The sequence below is a fragment of the Neovison vison genome, chromosome 7 (assembly GCF_020171115.1).
Source record: "Neovison vison isolate M4711 chromosome 7, ASM_NN_V1, whole genome shotgun sequence".
Classification (NCBI taxonomy): domain Eukaryota; kingdom Metazoa; phylum Chordata; class Mammalia; order Carnivora; family Mustelidae; genus Neogale; species Neogale vison.
This window is the reverse complement of record NC_058097.1, coordinates 149,729,590-149,748,851: the sequence shown is the minus strand read 5'-3', so window position 1 is coordinate 149,748,851 and position 19,262 is coordinate 149,729,590. Positions and strand designations below refer to the sequence as shown.

The window sequence follows — 19,262 nt, the reverse complement described above, 5'->3', positions numbered from 1 at the left end:
TTAACCAAATGATCCAGCCAGGCAACCCACTTTTTATTTTTATTTTTTATAAAACATTTTACATTTCTCAGATTTGACATTTCTCTTCCATCCTTCCTACCCTTATCAGGCCATTATTACTCTTTCTTGAATTATTTATATTTTCCCCTAACTGGTCTTCCTGCCTTGTCACATACCTTCTCCCCAGTGCATTCTTTACATAGCAGCCAAAATAATTTTTCTAACTTAAAAATTAGACCACCTCATTCCAGTACTTAAAACCCCTTGATGACACTTCATTGCCTTTGGTTGAAATCCAAACTCCTTAGCTTGCAAGAGAAGGTTTTTATGACCTGACCATTCAGATACCTCCAGGCATTTCCTACTTATCTTATGTATCTATATTTTTATTCCAGATGCTGGCTGGCAATATGTTTTTATTTAGAACTATAGTTTCACTAGAGATCATCAGGTCCAATCCTCTTCTCAGGTGAGGAACCTGAGGTCTCATAACTACCTAAGGAAAACACTTATTACAGTTCACCATAAATTCAATACCCGATTTAATTCCGTGTTTCTAGTACTCAGCCCCTGACGTGCCATGAATACTAAGCATTTTTTAGAGAGATAGATGGACTGACAGATACTAAAGTTGGAATAGAACCCAAAACTTTGGAAGCTAAACTAGTTCTCTTTTTATTCACCTTATGCTGCTTTTTTATTTTCCACGACACTCATGTGTAAAACATCTGGTATAAAGTTATGCTCTTATTAGGTCCTAAAGCATTGTTTTGTTGTTAGTCATCATTATAGGCATACCTCATTTTATTGCATTTTACAAATAGTGCATTTTTTTAAATAAACTGAAGGTTTGTGGCAAGTCTCAGTATGATTTTGCCAACAGCACTTGCTCGCTTCATATTTCTGTGTCACATTTTGGTTATTCTCACAATATCTCAAACTTTTTCATTATTATATTTGTTATGGTGATCTGTGATTGCTTATTAGTTCTTGCTGAATGTTCAGATGATGGTTTATATTTTTTAGAAATAAAATTTTTAAATTAAGGTATACACATTTTTTTCTAAAGATTTTATCTTATTTATTTATTTGACAGAGAAATCACAAGTAGGCAGAGAGGCAGGCAGAGAAAGAAGGGGAAGCAGGATCCCCGCCAAGCAGAGAGCCTGATGCTGGGCTAGATCCCAGGACCCTGGGACCATGACACGAGCCGAAGGCAGAGATTAATCCTCTGAGCCACCTAGGCGCCCCTACACATTTTCTTTTTTAGACATAATGCTTCTGCACACCTAACACACTACAGTATAATGTAAACCAGCTTTTTCTTTTTTTTAAGATTTATTTGTGAGAGAGAGAAAGAGAGTGTGGGGAGCAAGCAGGTGGAGGGCAGATAGAAACTTGAGCAGACACCCCATTGAGTGGGCTCCATCTCACACCCTGAGGTCATGGCCTGAGCTGAAATCAAGAGGTGGATGCTTAACTGACTGAGCCCTCCAGGCACCTCCAAACATAACTTTTATATGCACTGGGAAACAGAAAAATTCGTTTGACTCACTTCATTGCAATATTCACTTTATTGCGGTGATCTGGAATGGAGCCTGCAATATCTCCAAGGTATGCATATATTTCACCAGTACCTGATCCCAGTACCTGGGACAGGGATTGGTACAGAACAGACTCTCAGTAAATTTTGAAAAAGGAAGGGAAGGAAGGAAAAAGTGAGTAGCCGTCTGCCATGGCAAGAAGAGTCTGGGACAGGTGGCCAGTGTGGAAGAAATTGTTCTTGCTTTGTAGGTGAATGAACTGAGACTTAGGACATTTAATCTGGGCTATCTGTTGTGACTGGTCAACCCCTCTGGATGGATCAGATTGAACAGGGGGACTTTTCAACTTATGAATTATGTCGAGATAGCACAGATCCCCAGAGAAACTTGGTTTATAGGAAATTTTCTTTTTTTTAGAACAATCATAATTGAAGTCTGGCAATTCCTTTGAGCTTCTTAGTAAGAAAGAGCTGTCCTCAAACCTCCTACATTATCTATGTAGCCAGGCTTGGATCTCTCTCTCCCTCTCTCTCAAATAAATAAGTCTTTAAAAAAATAAATTTTAAAAAATAAAAAATAAAAAACAAGTTGGCAAAGATGTAGAACACTTGTGCCCTGCGGGTAGGAGTACAAAATGGTGCAGTTGCTGTGGAAAACAGTATTGAGGGTCCTCAGAAAATTAAAAACAGAACTGTCATATGATCTAGCAATTCTACCTCTAGACATATACTCAAAAGAAGTGAAAGCAAGGTTTCAAAGAGATATTTGTACATCCAAGTTCATAGCCAGTATATTCATAATAGTTCAAAAGTGAAAGCAACCCAGTGTTCATTGAGAGATGAATTAAGAAATGTGGCCTAAACATACAAGGAAATATTATTCAGTTTTAAAAAGGAAGGAAATGCTGACACATATTACACATAGATCAACCTTGAGGATATTATGGTGAGTGAAATAAAAGGACAAATACTGTATGATTCCATCTGTATGAGGTATACAGAGTAGCCAAATTTATAGAGACACACAGTATACAGAATGGTGGTTTCCAGAGGCTGGGGAAAAGGGGAGAATAAGGAACTGTTATTTCATGGGTGTACAGATTCAGTTTTGTAAGATGAAAAGATTTCTATGTATGGATGGTGATGATGCTTGCACAACAATTTGAATGTACTTAATGTGACTGAACTGTACCCTTAAAAATGATTAAGATGGGGGACGCCTGGGTGGCTCAGTTGGTTAAGCAGCTGCTTTCGGCTCAGGTCATGATCCCAGCGTCCTGGGATCAAGTCCCACATCGGGCTCCTTGCTCGGCAGGGAGCCTGCTTCTCCCTCTGCCTCTGCCTGCCTCTCTGTCTGCCTGTGCTCACTCTCTCTCCCTCTCTGACAAATAAATAAATAAAATTAAAAAAGCTATCTCTTTAAAAAAAAAAAAAATGATTAAGATGGGGCACCTGAGTGGCTCAGTGGGTTAAAGCCTCTGCCTTCGGCTCAGGTCATGATTCCAGGGTCCTGGGATCGAGCCCCGCATTGGGCTCTCTGCTCAGCAGGGAGCCTGCTTCCTCCTCTCTCTCCCTGCCTCCTCTGACTACTTGTGATCTTTGTCAAATAAATAAATAAATAAATAAAATCTTAAAAAAAAATGATTAAGATGGCAAATAATTTTATGTTATACGTATTTTACCACAATTTTTAAAAAGTGGGACTGGGGTGCCTGGGAGGTTCAGTAGGTTTAGCAGCCAACTCTTGACTTCAGCTCAGGTCATGATCTCAGGATCCTGAGACTGAGCACAAAAGTGCTCAGCGCAGAGTCTGCTTGAGATTCTCTCTCTCCCTCTGCTCTCCCCTGCCTCCAGTCACATATTCTCTCTCTCTCCAGAATAAACAAAAAATTAAAAAAAAAAAAAAAGGATAGGACTTAGTATCTAACTTTAGAAGGGAAAAGAAAAAGGGATATCAAGAGTGATGCTTATGGGGGCGCCTAAGTGGCTCAGTGGATTAAAGCCTCTGCCTTCGGCTCAGGTCATGATCCCAGGGTCCTGGGATCGAGCCCTACATCGGGCTCTCTGCTCAGCGGGGAGCCTGCTTCCTCCTCTCTCTCTGCCTGCCTGTCTACTTGTGATCGCTGAGTGTCAAATAAATAAATAAATTCTTTTTAAAAAAAAAAAGAATGACACTTATGTTTCTGATTTGAGGGAATAGGTGAAGGATGGTACCAATTACAAATTGATAAAAGTAAAGATGAGTTACAGGGAAAGATAACAGGCTCAGTTTTAAACATGTTATATCTGAGCAAAGTATGAGACATTTATGGAGATGTTCAGAAGACAGCTGGATAAACTGGTCTGAGGCTCAGAAGAGAGGTTTGCTGCAGAGCTAGAGTTTATGAATCAACAGCCTACAGAGAGTAGCTGGAACTAAGGTGAAAGAGAAACTTGGCTGTTGGGCAACACCAATGTTTCCTGAGTGAGTGGGGATAGAAAAACTGGAAAGCAGACAGATTCAGGAACAGCCAGAGAAGAAGAAAGAAAAAGAAAAAAGGAAAAATAAACAAACAGAAAAACTATATTGTAATCAATGAAAAGCAAAGATAAAGAAAACTTCCAGAAGGGATGAATCGGGAGCATCAGATAATATAGGGGTGCCAAATTACGATGAAGGCTGACAAGGGTCCACTGGATTCAACAACAAGGAGATTACTAGTAACCATATAGAGAACAGTTAATAAGAATTCTTCTTAGAGACATTTTTTAGTCATGGACAAAAAACTTGACCTGAGAAATCTTTTCTGAGTAGAGATCAGTTTGAGTATCAGAAGGGGGTTTTGTGGAGCAGTTGCAGAAATCAAAATCTATTTCCCAGGCTCATCTAAGATCCTAATCTCTATGGTGTCCAAGGTATAGCCAAGTAGGCTAGAGCAGTAAAAGCTCTTGCTTTCCAATGCAGAAAATCTGGAGTTTCAGCTTTGCTATACCATGTGACCTTGGGAAAGCTGACCCCTAGTCGTTTCATCTGGAAAACAGGGACTATCTCTCTAGACTTGTTATAAGAAATAAGGGTGCCTGGGTGGCTCAGTGGGGTAAGCCTCTGCCTTCAGCTCAGGTCATGATCTCAGGGTCCTGGGATCGAGTTCCACATTGGGCTCTCTGCTCGGCAGGGGGCCCTGCTTCTCCCCCATCTCTCTCTGCCTGCCTCTTTGCCTACTTGTGATCTCTGTCAAATAAATAAATAAAATCTTAAAAAAAATTTTAAAAAAATATGAGGGGAAAACCCCCACAAAAGTTCTTTGCAAAGAACAAACTAATCAGTCTTAAAACCTCTATCAGGTGGGGGCGCCTGGGTGGCTCAGTGGGTTAAGCCGCTGCCTTCAGCTCAGGTCATGATCTCAGGGTCCTGGGATCAAGTCCCGCATCGGGCTCTCTGCTCAGCAGGGAGCCTGCTTCTCTCTCTCTCTCTCTCTCTCTGCCTGCCTCTCCATCTACTTGTGATTTCTCTCCATCTCTTGTGATTTCAAATAAATAAATAAAATCTTAAAAAAAAAAAAAAACACCTCTATCAGGTGATCTTCACAACGGAAGGTAAAGGGTGCAGGGCTTGGGTCACTGCAGAGACAGATATTCTTTTTTAATCTCACTAATATACCAGATTATTCATTGTATCTGCAGGTTGTCAGCTTAATTATCAAGGTCCCTTGGCTGAAAAATTGTGTCAAATACAAATATGTTTCTTGAATTGTTTCTAAGCAAAAAAAAAAAGATACTCTAGAAAAAAACCTGAAAATGACAGTGAAGTCTTTGAACATATCAATTTCCTAATTTTCCAACCTTGAGCATCATGTGTTTTGTTAGGGTATTTGAAGTATTTAAACAGACATTTGCCACTAGATAAAAGCAGGGAATTCATTTAGGGTCCAGCAAAAGAGTGGGGGAGAGCACATGACCTAGTATGTGGGCCAGGAGAGGACTGAGTAGTAGCCAGGAGAGGATATAGACAAGGAAGATTTTCAAGGATGAAACCTTGGTTGTTACTCTGTGGTAGAGAGACAATAAATATACAGACCTGAAATAAGGAGACCCAGCTCCAGTATTTCCTGCAAAAACACTTCTCCATCTAAAACGATGGGATACTTTAAGAGGTCCATCTGTTCAGAATTCTTTCTAGTTGGGTTTTGGAAACTTCACTACAAGTCAATGGCTGGCCCTGTTACATTTATGACTCTCAGCTGTCTTGTGAAGAATAAAGTTCTAATGCTTTTCTTTTTTTCTTTTTCAGATGATTACAAAGGCCTGGAAAGTTTAATAATTTATCTGCCGTCACATAATTTTTAAGTGGCAGAATCTAAATAACAAACTCTGTTAATAACTAACTCAGCTGTGAACTGAGCACCAACTATGAGCCCAGCATGGTATCTGAGACATCATAAGCATTTTCATGGACCTGTGAACCAATCATCTGTATACATCACTACCCCATTTTAGAGTTGAGGAAACAAAGACTGAGAAAAATTAAGAAACTTGCCCAAAGTCCTACAGCTAATTAGAGACAAAGCCTACATTCCAACCCAGATCTGACAGACTCCAAAACCTGTCTTCTTTTCAGCACCTATTTGAGATCTCTTACCATCAGAACATTTCAAGAAAAGAAAAAAAAAAAGAAAAACTGTGAAGAATAATTTAGGTCTTGCAAACTTCTGACAGAGAAAGGTTTTGAGGCCTTTCAGAAAAAGAAATGCCCCATTCTGTAGAGCTCCCTGACATAATAAATCTATGTAAAGGGTATTTATTAACCAGCTAAGGCAGCCATAATAAAATATCACAAACTGAGTGGCTTAAACAACAGACATTTATTTTTCACTGTCTGAAAGATGGAAGTATGAGATCAGAACGCCAGTCCAGTTGGGTTCTAGTGAGGGTTCTTTTCCTGCCTTGCTAATGGCAGCCCTCTTGCTGTGTCCTAACATGGCAGAGAGTGAGCTCTGGTATCTCTTCCTCTTCCTATAAGGGCACAAACCCCATCATGAGGGCCCCATTCTCATGACCTCACCCAAACCTAATTATCTCAGAAAGGCTCCCTCTTCAAATACCATCACATGGGGAATTAGAGCCTCAACATATAAATCTGGGGGGACACAGAGTTGATTACACTATCTATGCTTTAAGTGTTTTCAAGTATGTGAACATACTCTCTAAATTCTCTTCCAAGATGCATAAGGAGCTAATTATAACCACTTCATAGGACTGCTGCAAGTATAAAAATATTATCTGTAAAACACTGAGCTCAGTTTTTGGCACACAGTAAGCACTCAGTAAAGGAACTTTAAAAAGAAGGAGAGACAATACTGTCAACTGGCTTTAAAATAGCTTTTCGCTGGAATACATGCTATTGCTGTGATAATGTGACTTATAATAGGAAATATACATTTGGTCTTCGTCTTCATTCCTGGAACAGAGTTCCTAAAACCGTTGGCATTTTCTAAGTGATAAGAGCCATAAAGATACCTTGATATTCATAACAAACTCCTTTCAACCACACCTGACTTTATGTTAATGAGATGACTTCTGGAAAGCAATGGGGGCTGGTTGCCTGGGAACCAACAATGTGATTGGAAAGTTGGAACTTTCAGTCCTATCCAATCCCTGACCTATGGGGAGAGGCAATTGACCTATCAATTGCCAATGGTGAGTCGTGTGATCAATTGTGCCTACGTAATGAAGTCTCCAAAAAGAACAAGGTTTGGAGAGCTTCCAGGTTGGTAAACACATGGAGGTGTTAGGAGAATGGCACCCTTTGGAGCAGGCACAGAAGCTTCAAGCCCGTTTCTACATTCCTTGCCCTATGCTTGTCTTCCATCTACCCATTCCTGAATAACATCCTTTTATAATAAGCCAGTAATCTAGTGAGTGAACAGGTTTCCTGTGACCTATGAGCCATCCTAGAAGAGTATTTGAACCCAAGGCAGTGGTTGTGGGAACCTCTGACTTACAGGCTATCAGTCAGAAGCACAGGCAACACCATGGACTTGCAATTAGCATCAGAAGTGAGGACAGTTGTGGGAATGAGCCTTCAACCTGTGGAATCACATGCTATTGCCAGGGAGATATCTCAGAATTGAGTTGAATTATAGGAGACCCAGCTGGTATCGGAGAACTGCGTGGTGTGAGGAAAAGCCCCATACATTAGAACTGGTGTTGGAATCATTAACTGTGAGGTTTATTTTATTTCACTCTCAAATTTCACAGAGAATTTCAAATCAGGAGTTTTGCCAACATCTCTGTTCCCTGTGGCCACTACCCCATTACCTCTGAAGCAGATGATACCACAATGTACTTGAACTTCCATTTTTCCTTCTACCGCACTACACTAGCCTACCCGAAACTGCTGGCCAGGAGCAGCCTTCTAACCCCTCAAAGATGAGGATCCCTAATCCAAAAACCTCTGAGACAGTAAAAACAACCCTCTCAACTAGCTTATCACTGGAAAGAGTGAAAAGAGTACATATTTTAAGACAGATCAGTTTACTATAAGGAAGCATGTATACTTTGAAATCACAAAGACCTTTTTCCCTCATCTTTTGGGAGCAATATACACTGGGCAAGTCTTACAACCTGAACTGAACTACGAATTTCTTTAACAGTAAAAGACGAGTACTATGAGGTTTATGTTAAGATTGTAATTCATACATAAAAAGTACTTAGCATGTGTTTACCAAATAATACTCTTTAACATAACCATTACTATTACTAACAATTAACAAAAATTTGCTTTAATGCATGATATTTGGCATCTGTTTACAAATTATCTTACTTGCGTCTTCTATTTCCAGCACTATGGAGAAGATAACCTGAAAATTTGCATACTACATAACACCTGGAAAAGCTGGATAAAGTATAAAACATTTCATGTTATATAACAAACACAGGCAGAGTTGAGATTTTTTTAAAGAAGATTCTATTTATTTATTTGACAGAGAGAAAGAGCACAAACAGGGGGAGAAACAGACAGGGAGAGGGAGAAGTATGGGATCATAACCTGAGCCAAAGGCAGATGCTTAACTGACTGAGCCAGCGAGGCACCCCACAGAGTTGAGATTTTTTTTAAGAAAGAAAAAGCAATCCCAGGGGTGGAAAAATTGAAGAGAAAATTAAAAATCAGGAACTCTCACAGCCAATGTTGAACTGCTGTGGGAAGGTTTTTGGTCTGGGCAATTAAAGGGCTTGATTTTTATAGCCACTGGGAGTGGGAGATGAGGCTTTAGGCCCCGGAGAGGCCATGAGTTGGAACTCAAATTCCCCTCCATAAAGCTTGGACCTTAGAAGAGTTACATTGTCATTCAAAAAAAAAAAAAAAAAAGGACTCAAAAGTACAGAGAGACAACAGGAAGCTTAGATTAAAAAAGAAAGTTTCCGTAAGAATTTGGAGCTTTGGCTTGTGTGAAGTCAATTTATTCTACTTGTGTGGAGTTAATTTTCCTATGTGGTCCTAGAATCTGTAGCAGAGAAATTAAAATATAGTTTCAGACCTCGTAGAAACAAGTCTTCCCTCTTTCCCTTGGGAAGAATACTAATTATCTCATTTAATTCGCACAACTATCCTATGGAATAAGTAATATTATCCCAATTTATAACAGACATTTAAATATAGGGAGGTTAAGCAGCTTGCCCAAAGCCACCTAGCTATTATCTAACAGAGCTGGGATTTGAATCTGGTTGTTATTCATTCAATCAAAATACACTTACCAAGTTCTACCATGTGCCAAGTAGAAACAAGGTCCATTTCCTTTCCAATATATCACATTGCCTAATCTTTTTTGAGCAACTCAATAGATAAATGCAACTGTTCTCTTCTTTCTCAATTTTAGCAATTAAGTGAGAATGAAGGTAGCCAAAATCACAGGAAACCCACAGGATTCCCCTGGGCTCCGTCTGCCAGAGTAGCTCAGTCCTCTCTGCCAAAGGGACTTAGGTTGCTGAGACACTAAACAGGGAAGAAAAAGAGCAACTACTGTTCAATGAGTCCTATTTATTGGAATTAATTTTATTAGAATAAACATACAACAATTTTAGTTTATAGTAAATATTTTCAAACAAATTTCAAAATATTTACTATTATGGTTACATAGGATAATAAGGCTGTTGTGATAAACACAAACATATGAAATTGAAAGTTAGTGATAACAGCTATAGTTCTACCAGGCTCAACCTCCAACATATTTCTGAATGTTATTTAGGTTGCCTCGCATTGAGAAAACGCTGATTTACAAATATAAGAAGCTGCAACTACTGGTGTTTTACTTAAATTAACATGCATTCTTAGAAGCTTAAGTTAATACATTATTCACCTTATGTGTATAAAAATAGTTCTAAGTATTTTCTTAATCTTTATAAAAATAGTTCTTTATAAAAATAGTGCTAAATATTTTTTAAAAATCAAATCACATTCTTGAGGAATTTCTGAAGCACCACCTTTAGTGTTCTTATATAACAAAGTATGGAACAATCAGAGAAAGAGTTCTTGGAGATACCTCCAGTTTCAGTCTAGGAAGTTATACAGAATCCACAGTAAAGTACAAAGTTATAAGAAGGAATCAATACATTCCATTCACTGCTAATGGCTCTCTTCTGGGCCAAAACTCTCTACCTGCCCACCTCCATTCCTGCCATCACAATCATTATTCTGTTTGAGCATCATTTCCCACTTTTCTCCTTTTCTTTCTTTCTTAATAAAGATTTTATTTATTTATTTAAAGATTTATTTGAGAGAGAAAGCCGGCACATGCATGAGCCAGTCTGGGAGGAGGAGATGTCCAGAGGGAATGAGAATCCAAGCAAACTTTGTGCCTAGTGCATAGGCCAATGTGGGGTTCCATCTCACAACCCCAAGATCATGATCTGAGCCAAAACCAAGAGTCTGGTAATAATATCCAAGATTTTTTTAAAGTAATATCCACACCCAGAATGGAGCTCACAGAGATCAAGAGTCGCATGCTCTTCTGACTGAGCCAGCCACGCGCTCCCCCTAACTTTTCCCCTTTTCTACTCTTTACTCCAGCTAACCTCAAGTATTGACAGTATCCTGACCATACCTTCCTACTTCCCCATGTGTTTATTCATACTGTTGCCTTCACCTTGGAATACTGTATTCTTTTTTTTTTTTTTTAAGATTTTATTTATTTATTTGACAGGACAGTAAGAGCGGGAACACAAACAGGGTGAGTGGGAGAGGGAGAAGCAGGCCTCCCACTGAGCAGGTAGCCCAATGCAGGGCTTGATCCCAGGACCCTGGGATCATGATGTTTAAGGCAGATGCTTAAGGACTGAGCCACCCAGGCGCCCCAAGGAATACTGTATTTTTTTTTTATTTTATTTATTTACTTGACAGAGACAGAGAGATCACAAGTAGGCAGAGAAGCAGGCAGAGAGAGAGGAGGAAGCAGGCTCCCTGCCTCACAGAGAGCCCGATGCGGGGCTCGATCCCAGGACCCTGAGATCATGACCTGAGCCGAAGGCAGAGGCTTTAACCCACTGAGTCACCCAGGTGCCCCAAGGAATACTGTATTTTTGAAGGTGCATGATATGCTAAGAACCATGCTAGACAATCTAAATACATTTTCTCATTTCCTTCTATTACCATATTTACCCATATTTATTTATTTGTAAATAACACTTTAAAGCATTTACTTTGTGCCAGATATTACATGCTCAGTGCCTACACTATCTCATTTAATCCTGATAGCACCCCTAAATCAAAACAGTATGACTCTGACACAAAAGGACACACATAGATCAATGGAACAGAAGAGTCCAGAAATACACCCACATTTATGTATTTATATGGTTAATTAAACTATGACAAAGGAGGCAAGAATATATAATGGGGAAAAGATAGTCTCTTTAATAAATGGCACTGGGTAAACTGGACAGCTTTTTACAAAAGAATAAACCTGGACCACCTTCTTCCACCATACACAAAAATAAACTCAAATGGATTAAAGTCCTAAGTGTGAGATTGAAATCATAAAACTCTAAAAAGAAAACACAGAGAGTAATCTCTTTGACAATAGCCATTGCAGGGTCTCTCCTAAGATACGTCTCCTAAGGCAAGGGAAACAAAAGCAAAAATAAACCATAGGGACTACATCAAAATAAAAAGTTTTTGCACAGTGAAGGAAACCATCAACAAAAGGAAAGGCAATCTACCAAATGGGAAAAGATATCTGCAAATGATACATCCAATACTATATATATCAAAAAAAAAAAAAAATATATATATATAGGAGATATATAAATATATATATATCTATAGATATATATATTTATATAGATATATATAGAGATTTTATATATATATAGATATAGATATATCTATATCTATCTATCTATCTATCTATCTATCTATATATATCTCGAGCCCTGCTCGATCGAGCCCTGCTCGGCGGGAAGCCTGCTTCTCCCTTTCCCACTCCCCCTCTTTGTGTTCCCTCTCTTGCTGTGTGTCTCTCTGTCACATAAGTAAACAAACACTTTAAAAAAAAAAGTGGGGTGCTTGGGTGGCTCAGTGGGTTAAGCCTCTGCCTTTGGCTCAGGTCATGATCTCAGGGTCCTGGGATCAAGCCCCACGTCGGGCTCTCTGCTCAGCAGGGAGCCTGCCTCCCCGTCTCTCTGCCTACTTGTGATCTCTCTGTGTCAAATAAATAAAAATATAAAATCTTAAAAAAAAAAAAAGGAATAAGATCTCTTCATTTGCTACAACATGGATGGACCCAGAGAATATTACAGTAAGTGAAATAAGTCAGACAGAGAAGGATAAATAGTGCATGCTTTCACTTTATATGGAATCTAAAAAAATAAAAGAAATGAATAAACAAAAAGCAGAAACAGACCTGTACATACAGAGAACCAACTGATGATTGCCAGAGGGGAGTCTGGTGGGGGATGCAAAATAGGACAGGAGGAGTGGGAGACACAGGCTTCCAGATATAAAATGAATAAAAGGGACAGCAGAGGGATAGTCAGTGATATTATAATAGTGTTATATGGTAACAGATGGTAGGTACACTTGTGATGAGCCTAGCACAACATACAGACTTGTTGAATCAGTATGTTTTACACCTGAAACTAAAGTAATATTATATGTCAACTAGACTTCAATTTTTTAAAAAACTTAGAATGAGAAAGAATGAAAGAAAGAGAGGGAGGAGGAAGGAAGGGAGGAAGGGAGGGAAGATAATACTATTGGCTTCATTTTATAATGGGAGCACCAAGGTTCTGGAAGGTTAAAAAATTTTGCCCAAGACCAAATAAGAAGAGAATCCTTCCTGAAAGGATGCTATCTAAGCTCAGAGCTGAGTTCTTAAAGAATAAGGTGAAGCTGAAGGGGAAAATGGCACTTCAGACAGAGGGACAACACACACAAAGAAAAGTAGGAAAGAGCTTAAGTATACAGTTTAGGAAAAGGATCAGTCTTCAGAATCAGCAGACCTGGGTTCAAATATCTATTTTTGGTTTTGTTTCATGGTCTCTTACTATGACTATGGCTTTCTCAACTGTGAAGTGGTGATAAGAAGCTGTACCATGAAGGACTGCTTTAAGATTAAAATTAAACATACGTGAAAGTAATCACAGGGCCAGGTCTATGGTAGGTACTCAATACATAAATGTTACCTCCCTTCCTTTCCCCTAGTTGACAGTTCAATAATGCTTAGTTGTAACAACTGGACCCCAGACATATCTCTTCTATCTTCTATAAGTTGCCAAGCTTTATTAGAGCTTTTACAGGCTCTGGTAAAATACACCAAGTCATTCAGCAAGTTACCTGTAATGTCCTTAACCACCATTTTTCCAAACGAGAATAATTCTCACACCACTCACCTGTGTAGGCCATGTTCTTAGGGTTGCCGTAAGGAGCCCCAGGCTGCACGGGGCTATACACTGGGTTCATTGCGGAAGACTGAGAAACCTTTAGAGAAACAAAGAAAATAGCACTTATTACTGACTGCTTATTTTCCCGGACATCAGCTTCCCCTCTATAATCTTCAGTTTATACTCACAGAGAACACATGGTACAGCAGAAAGAGGACTAAACAAAAAGCCGTTTATTTGTACTTGGCCCTATGCTATACACTTTGCTCATTATACAGATGAACATACTGAGAAGCAGAGAGGAGCTACAACTTGCCTAATGCCAACACAGGCCTTTTGCCTTTCAGTTCAGAGTCAGACCCACTATCCCACAGATGACTTTGCTACTAGTATACTGTGTGGCATTGGCCAAGTCACTTCGCCTCACCGAAGTCCAATGTCCTGTTTTAAAACCAATTAGTTTAGACTCTCTGAGGTACTTCCTAATTCTAAAGATGCTAGTCCAGGAGCTAGGAAAAGATGAACTTCTACTGCTCACCAGGGGAGCCCAAGAGCCAAACAATGAGCACACACACTATTAGGAAGAGAAGCAAGTGTCTTACCAATCCTTTGCACCTGCAGCGGACAAGATACCAGTTACCAGCAGATTTGGAAAAAACAGAAGTTTATTGCCACTGATCTTTTTAATGCAAACAAGGAAACACAGCCAAGATCTCTTTCAAAATTTATCCAATGGAAAGAAATAAACTTGGATAGTTGTGTGCAATAAGTATCACCTGCACAAGTGCTCTGTTAATTACCTTAATGAAGCACATTCTCCATTCTGATTAATGGAAAAATCTGTCATTAAACTCTATTAGCCAGCCAATTTGTCCCATCTTGTTTAGGGAACCATTTCTGATATATAGGACAACACATTTAAAAAACTTGTCTCTACAAATACATTATTTACACTTCATAAAAATCAAACAATTCCCTCCTAACTAGGCTCACATGATGGATGGGCAATTTTTTAGGTCATTAACTTCTCTTGTAGCACCTCAGGATAGGAAACAATTCAAATGTCAAGATAGGCAGTGAACAGCTGGCTTAATGACAATTGCTCTGCAATTAATTAAGTCTCACCAGGGTTCTGGAAGGAAAGGTAGAGTAAAAATAGGTTCCCAAGGAGATGAAGGTAGGGCGGTCAAACAGGCAAAAAGGGAAATGTCGCCAATTTCAAAGGCTAGAACTTCCTGAAATGTACCCAATGGGCAGCCCCCGCAAATCACCCCAAGGCAACCAACTAAACTACCACCAGTTGACAAACTGAAACCAGAAAAAGTGGAGGATGAAAGTTACAGGAGAGAATATATTTCAGCACATCTTAAGGAGAAAATACCCTGGCAGCCACAGTCATCCAAGAATACAGCCAAGTAACACACTCTCTCTAAATATAAGCACTCTCCGAAAGGTACTGGGAGAATTAAGAGAGATGTCAGAATGTCAAAAATACATTGCAAACTGTTGGGTGGCATGCAGGGGTAAATGATGACCGTGGTAACGTGACAACAACAACAACAACACAGAAGACTACTTGTATGCTTTTGGTGGCTGGGATCTTCTGCCCAGCTAGTTCTCTGCTAAATAAGCTGGGGTAAGCAAGGCTATTGAAGTGCTAAGCAGTACAACTAGCTCTATAAACATCTGGTCACTCTCCTACTGAGAAAGTACCTTGTGCTGCTGATTGGGCAAGGTATGAAATTGCTTTTCATAACCAAAGAAATGCATCAGCTTTGGAACGGGTCTCCTGCTGCTCCAAAATAAGGGCCAAAGCCTCAAAAAGAGATCCTGCCTGGGCAGCACTCCACAACAGCATTGATTCCAAGCCCAACTCATGACTGACAGAACTGAGATCTGCCAGGGGTTCAAAACTTAGATTAACAATATGACAGCCCCGTCTGGGGAAGCTGCTCACAGGAAGAAAGGGTTCCTGGCTTCAAGGGAAGGTCAACCTTTCAGAAGAGAATCCACACACTGTTAACAGTTTCAGGGACAGACTAAAAATGAGTAAGAAGATCACAAACTCTACGATCAGGCAGATTTAGGTTCAAATCCTGGATCAAATGTGGGACCACAGGCAAGTCCACTGACCTTTCTGAGCTTCAGTTTCCTCTAGCTTCAAAATGGAAAAGAATATTACAGTACAGTTGTTGTAAGATTTTTTTTCTTTTTTAAAAACAGATTTATTGACGTATAATTTACATATAGTGAAACTTATCCCTTTCGGATATACAATTCTGTGAGCTCTGAAAAATGTATAGTCATATAAGAACTCCCCTACGAGTAAGATATAAAGCATTTTCACCACCCCCAAAAATTCTCTCATCTTTGTAGTCAATACCCTCCCAATGATTCCCAGCCTGTGACAACCACTGATCTGTTTTCTGTTGTTCTATATATACACACATATATCAACTTTCACGTTACAGATGAAAAAAGTGAGGGTGAGAAAAGGCAAATGAACAGTCCAAGGTCACAAAGCAAGTAAAGGCAGGGTCAAGACTAGTATCCCAAATGTATCAAAGACCTAAATGAAAGAGCTGAAAATATAAAACTCATACAGGAAAGAAGAGAATACAGGCATAAACCTTTGTAACTGTAAGGGCCTATTCAGCCAGAGCAGCCCCAACCTGGTTGAACTGCCATTTTGTTGTAAAACTTAAATTGACTCCCCCCCCACCAAGGGGAACTTATTTAAAAGCAAGTCTGGGAAACCAGTCCCAGGTAACAAAGTCCAAGTACAAGGGTGGGTCAGGCCAGGTAGAGGTATTCAATCAGTGGGGGTGCATACTGTCTCCTAGCTACCAAGGAGTATGGGCCCCGGCCCTTTGGGAGCCTTTTGGTGCCAATCCTAACCAAGGTGTGATAGGTGAAATCAAATGTCTACTAGGGTAAATTGTAATTCAGTTGGTCACCTAGCATCACTGTGGAGTTTCCTGTGTGTTACAATCTCACTGATCAGGCCAATGTGTGTGGCCAGGCCCAACCACATGGCCTTTGCTCTATAAAAGTTAGTCTGAAAAGCAGGGAGGGGTCATCCTCTCTGTAGGGACGGCCCCCACTGGTCTGTTTGACAGTCGGTCTGATTCCTGATGCTTGGTGCGAAATAAAGCTTTGCTTGACCTTCACTTTGTATCAGTCTCACTCCTTCAATCACGGACCCATTATTGGGGTACCCAATTTTCGGGGGACCCAACAGTAACCTTGGATTTGGCAATGGCTTCTTAAATATGATACCAATAGCACAAACAACCAAAGGAAAAAAAAATAGATAAATTGGATTCATCAAAACTAAAAACTCTGCTTTTAAGGACACCGTTAAGAAAGTGAAAGCCCACAGAATGAGAGAAATTTGCAAATCATTAACAGCTGACCCTGTAACAAGTTCTGTCCCAACTTCTCTGCAGTCCAAAATTTCATATAACTTTTGACTCCCCAAAAACCTAACTACCAAGAACCTTCTGTTGACTGCACCTCACTGTAACAAACATTCAATTAACACATATTTTATATATGTATTACATATTGTATTCTTATGACAAAGCAAGCTAGAAAAAGAAAATATTAATAAAATCATAAGGAAAAGAAAATACATTTACAGCACTGTACTGTAAAAAATTCGTGTATAAGTGGACACACACAGCTCAAACCTGCACTGTTCAAGGGTCAAATGTATAGGATAGGGGATTCGTATTTAAAATACATAAAGAATTCTTTTTTTTTAAAAGATTTTATTTATTTGACAGACAGAGATCACAAGTAGGCAGAGAGGCAGGCAGAGAGAGAGAGAGGAGCAAGCAAGCTCCCTGCAGAGCAGAGAGCCCAATGTGGGGCTCTATCCCAGGACCCTGGGCCAGGTGCCCCAAAATACATAAAGAATTCTTATCTTAACTCAATAATAAAAAGGCCACTAATCCAATTTAAAAATGGGCAAAGGATCTGAACACACATTTCTTCAAAAAAGTTATATAGGGAAGCCTGAGTGGCTCAGTGGGTTAAGCCTCTGCCTTCGGCTCCAGTCTTGATCCTGAAGTCCTGGGTTCGAGTCCCACATGGGGTGCTCTGCTCAGCAGGGAGCCTGTTTCCCCCTGTCTCTGCCTGCCTCTTTCCTACTTGTGTTCTCTCTCTCTGTCAAATAAATAAATAAAATCTTTAAAAAAAAAAAAGTTATATAAGTGGCCAATAAGCATATGAAAAGATGCAAATCAAAACCAAATCAGATACTTCACATACACTAGATGGCTACAATCAAAAAGATAACAAGTAGTGTTGGCAAGAATGTGGAGAATGAAACCTCATATAATGCTGGTGGGAATGTAAAATGATACACCCTTTTAGAAAAAATATGACAGTTCCTCAAATTGTTAAACATAGAGTTACCATAACATCCAACAATTTCACTCCTAGGCATATACTAGAGAGAAATGAAAATGTTATGTCCACATGAATGTTTATAGTAGCATTATTCATAATAGTCAAAAGAGGGAAACAAATATTCAACTGGTGAATGGATAAACAGAGTATGGTACACTGATACAACAAAATATTTGGCAATAAAAAGAAAGGTGTGATATACGATATACAATATGAATGAACCTTGAGAACATTATATTAAGTAAAAAAAGTTAGTCACAAAAGACCGCGTATTATGTAATTCCATTTATATGAAATTTCCAGAACAGGCAAACCTATAGAGATAAAAGATCAATTAGCAGTTGCCTAGATTAGTTCATGATACATAAAACCTAGTAACTTCCAAATCCACATCTTTCTCACAATAATTATTATAACACTCGACCACACATCCACACCCACACACACTCTAGTTCCTGAACATTTCTCCAAACCCACTATACTCAAAACTAAACTCGCCATATTTTCCCAGACCCATTCTTCTATCCTATATTGCCTGTCTCAGAGTTACTGACAATCCATCCACCTAGCACCTAAGAGAAAAACATATATATATATATATATATGTTTTTAGGATTTTATATTTTAGGGACGCCTGGGTGGCTCAGTTGGTTGGACGACTGCCTTCAGCTCAGGTCGTGATCCTGGAGTCCCGGGATCGAGTCCCACATCAGGCTCCCAGCTCCATGGGGAGTCTGCTTCGCTCTCTGACCTTCTCCTCGCTCATGCTCTCTCTCACTGTCTCTCTCTCAAATAAATAAATAAAATCTTTAAAAAAAAAAAAAGAGGATTTTATATTTTAGGATCATATATAAATTTAATTATATACAATTAAATATATTTATATATAAAATATTAATATATTGATCTATATAATTATTATAATATATATTTTATATATTTATATTTTTTTTAGTATATATATAAAATCCTAAATTCCTCCCACTCTTTCACACCTGATCAATCAGCTGTGATTGATTGAGCTGTGATCAATCAGCAACTCCCTTTCTCATCTATTGTCTCTGTTTTAAGTTTTAAAATCTCTTGTCTAAACTACTACAACAGTCCCAAGAGGTCTCTTTTTCCAAAATTTCATCCAGTCTACCATACTGATATTCTTTATTAAAGCACAGGTTGTATGGGTTACCTTCTTCAAAGGCTTTGGGAATAAAATCCAAACTCCTTCACATGGTATACAATATTCTCTATGCTCTCTCTGGGATGGGGCTCGGGAATCTATGTTCCCAAGGAGATTCTGAAGCCCAGACAGTCTGAAGACATTGCCTACAACTCTCCTTCCCAAATACAATTTGTCCCACATAAGCCTGACAGAGGGACAGCAGTGAACAAGAACAATATTCCTACCTGCATTTGGGTTGTGGGTGAAGGAGACAAAATTTTCTAAAAA

At 39.2% G+C, this 19,262-nt stretch overlaps 1 protein-coding gene across 5 annotated transcripts in view; it reads right to left on the bottom strand.

The window, feature by feature from the left end:
- The window catches only part of FAM168A (family with sequence similarity 168 member A), a 199,058-nt gene that overhangs the window by 54,979 nt on the left and 124,817 nt on the right, over nt 1-19,262 (bottom strand). For all 5 annotated transcript variants that reach the window (XM_044258577.1, XM_044258578.1, XM_044258576.1 and 2 more), the window contains one exon: nt 13,409-13,496. In XM_044258577.1, coding sequence (XP_044114512.1) covers nt 13,409-13,478 — 70 coding nt within the window. In that variant the 5' untranslated portion in view covers nt 13,479-13,496. Of the gene's footprint in view, nt 1-13,408; nt 13,497-19,262 lie in introns of those variants that run through there.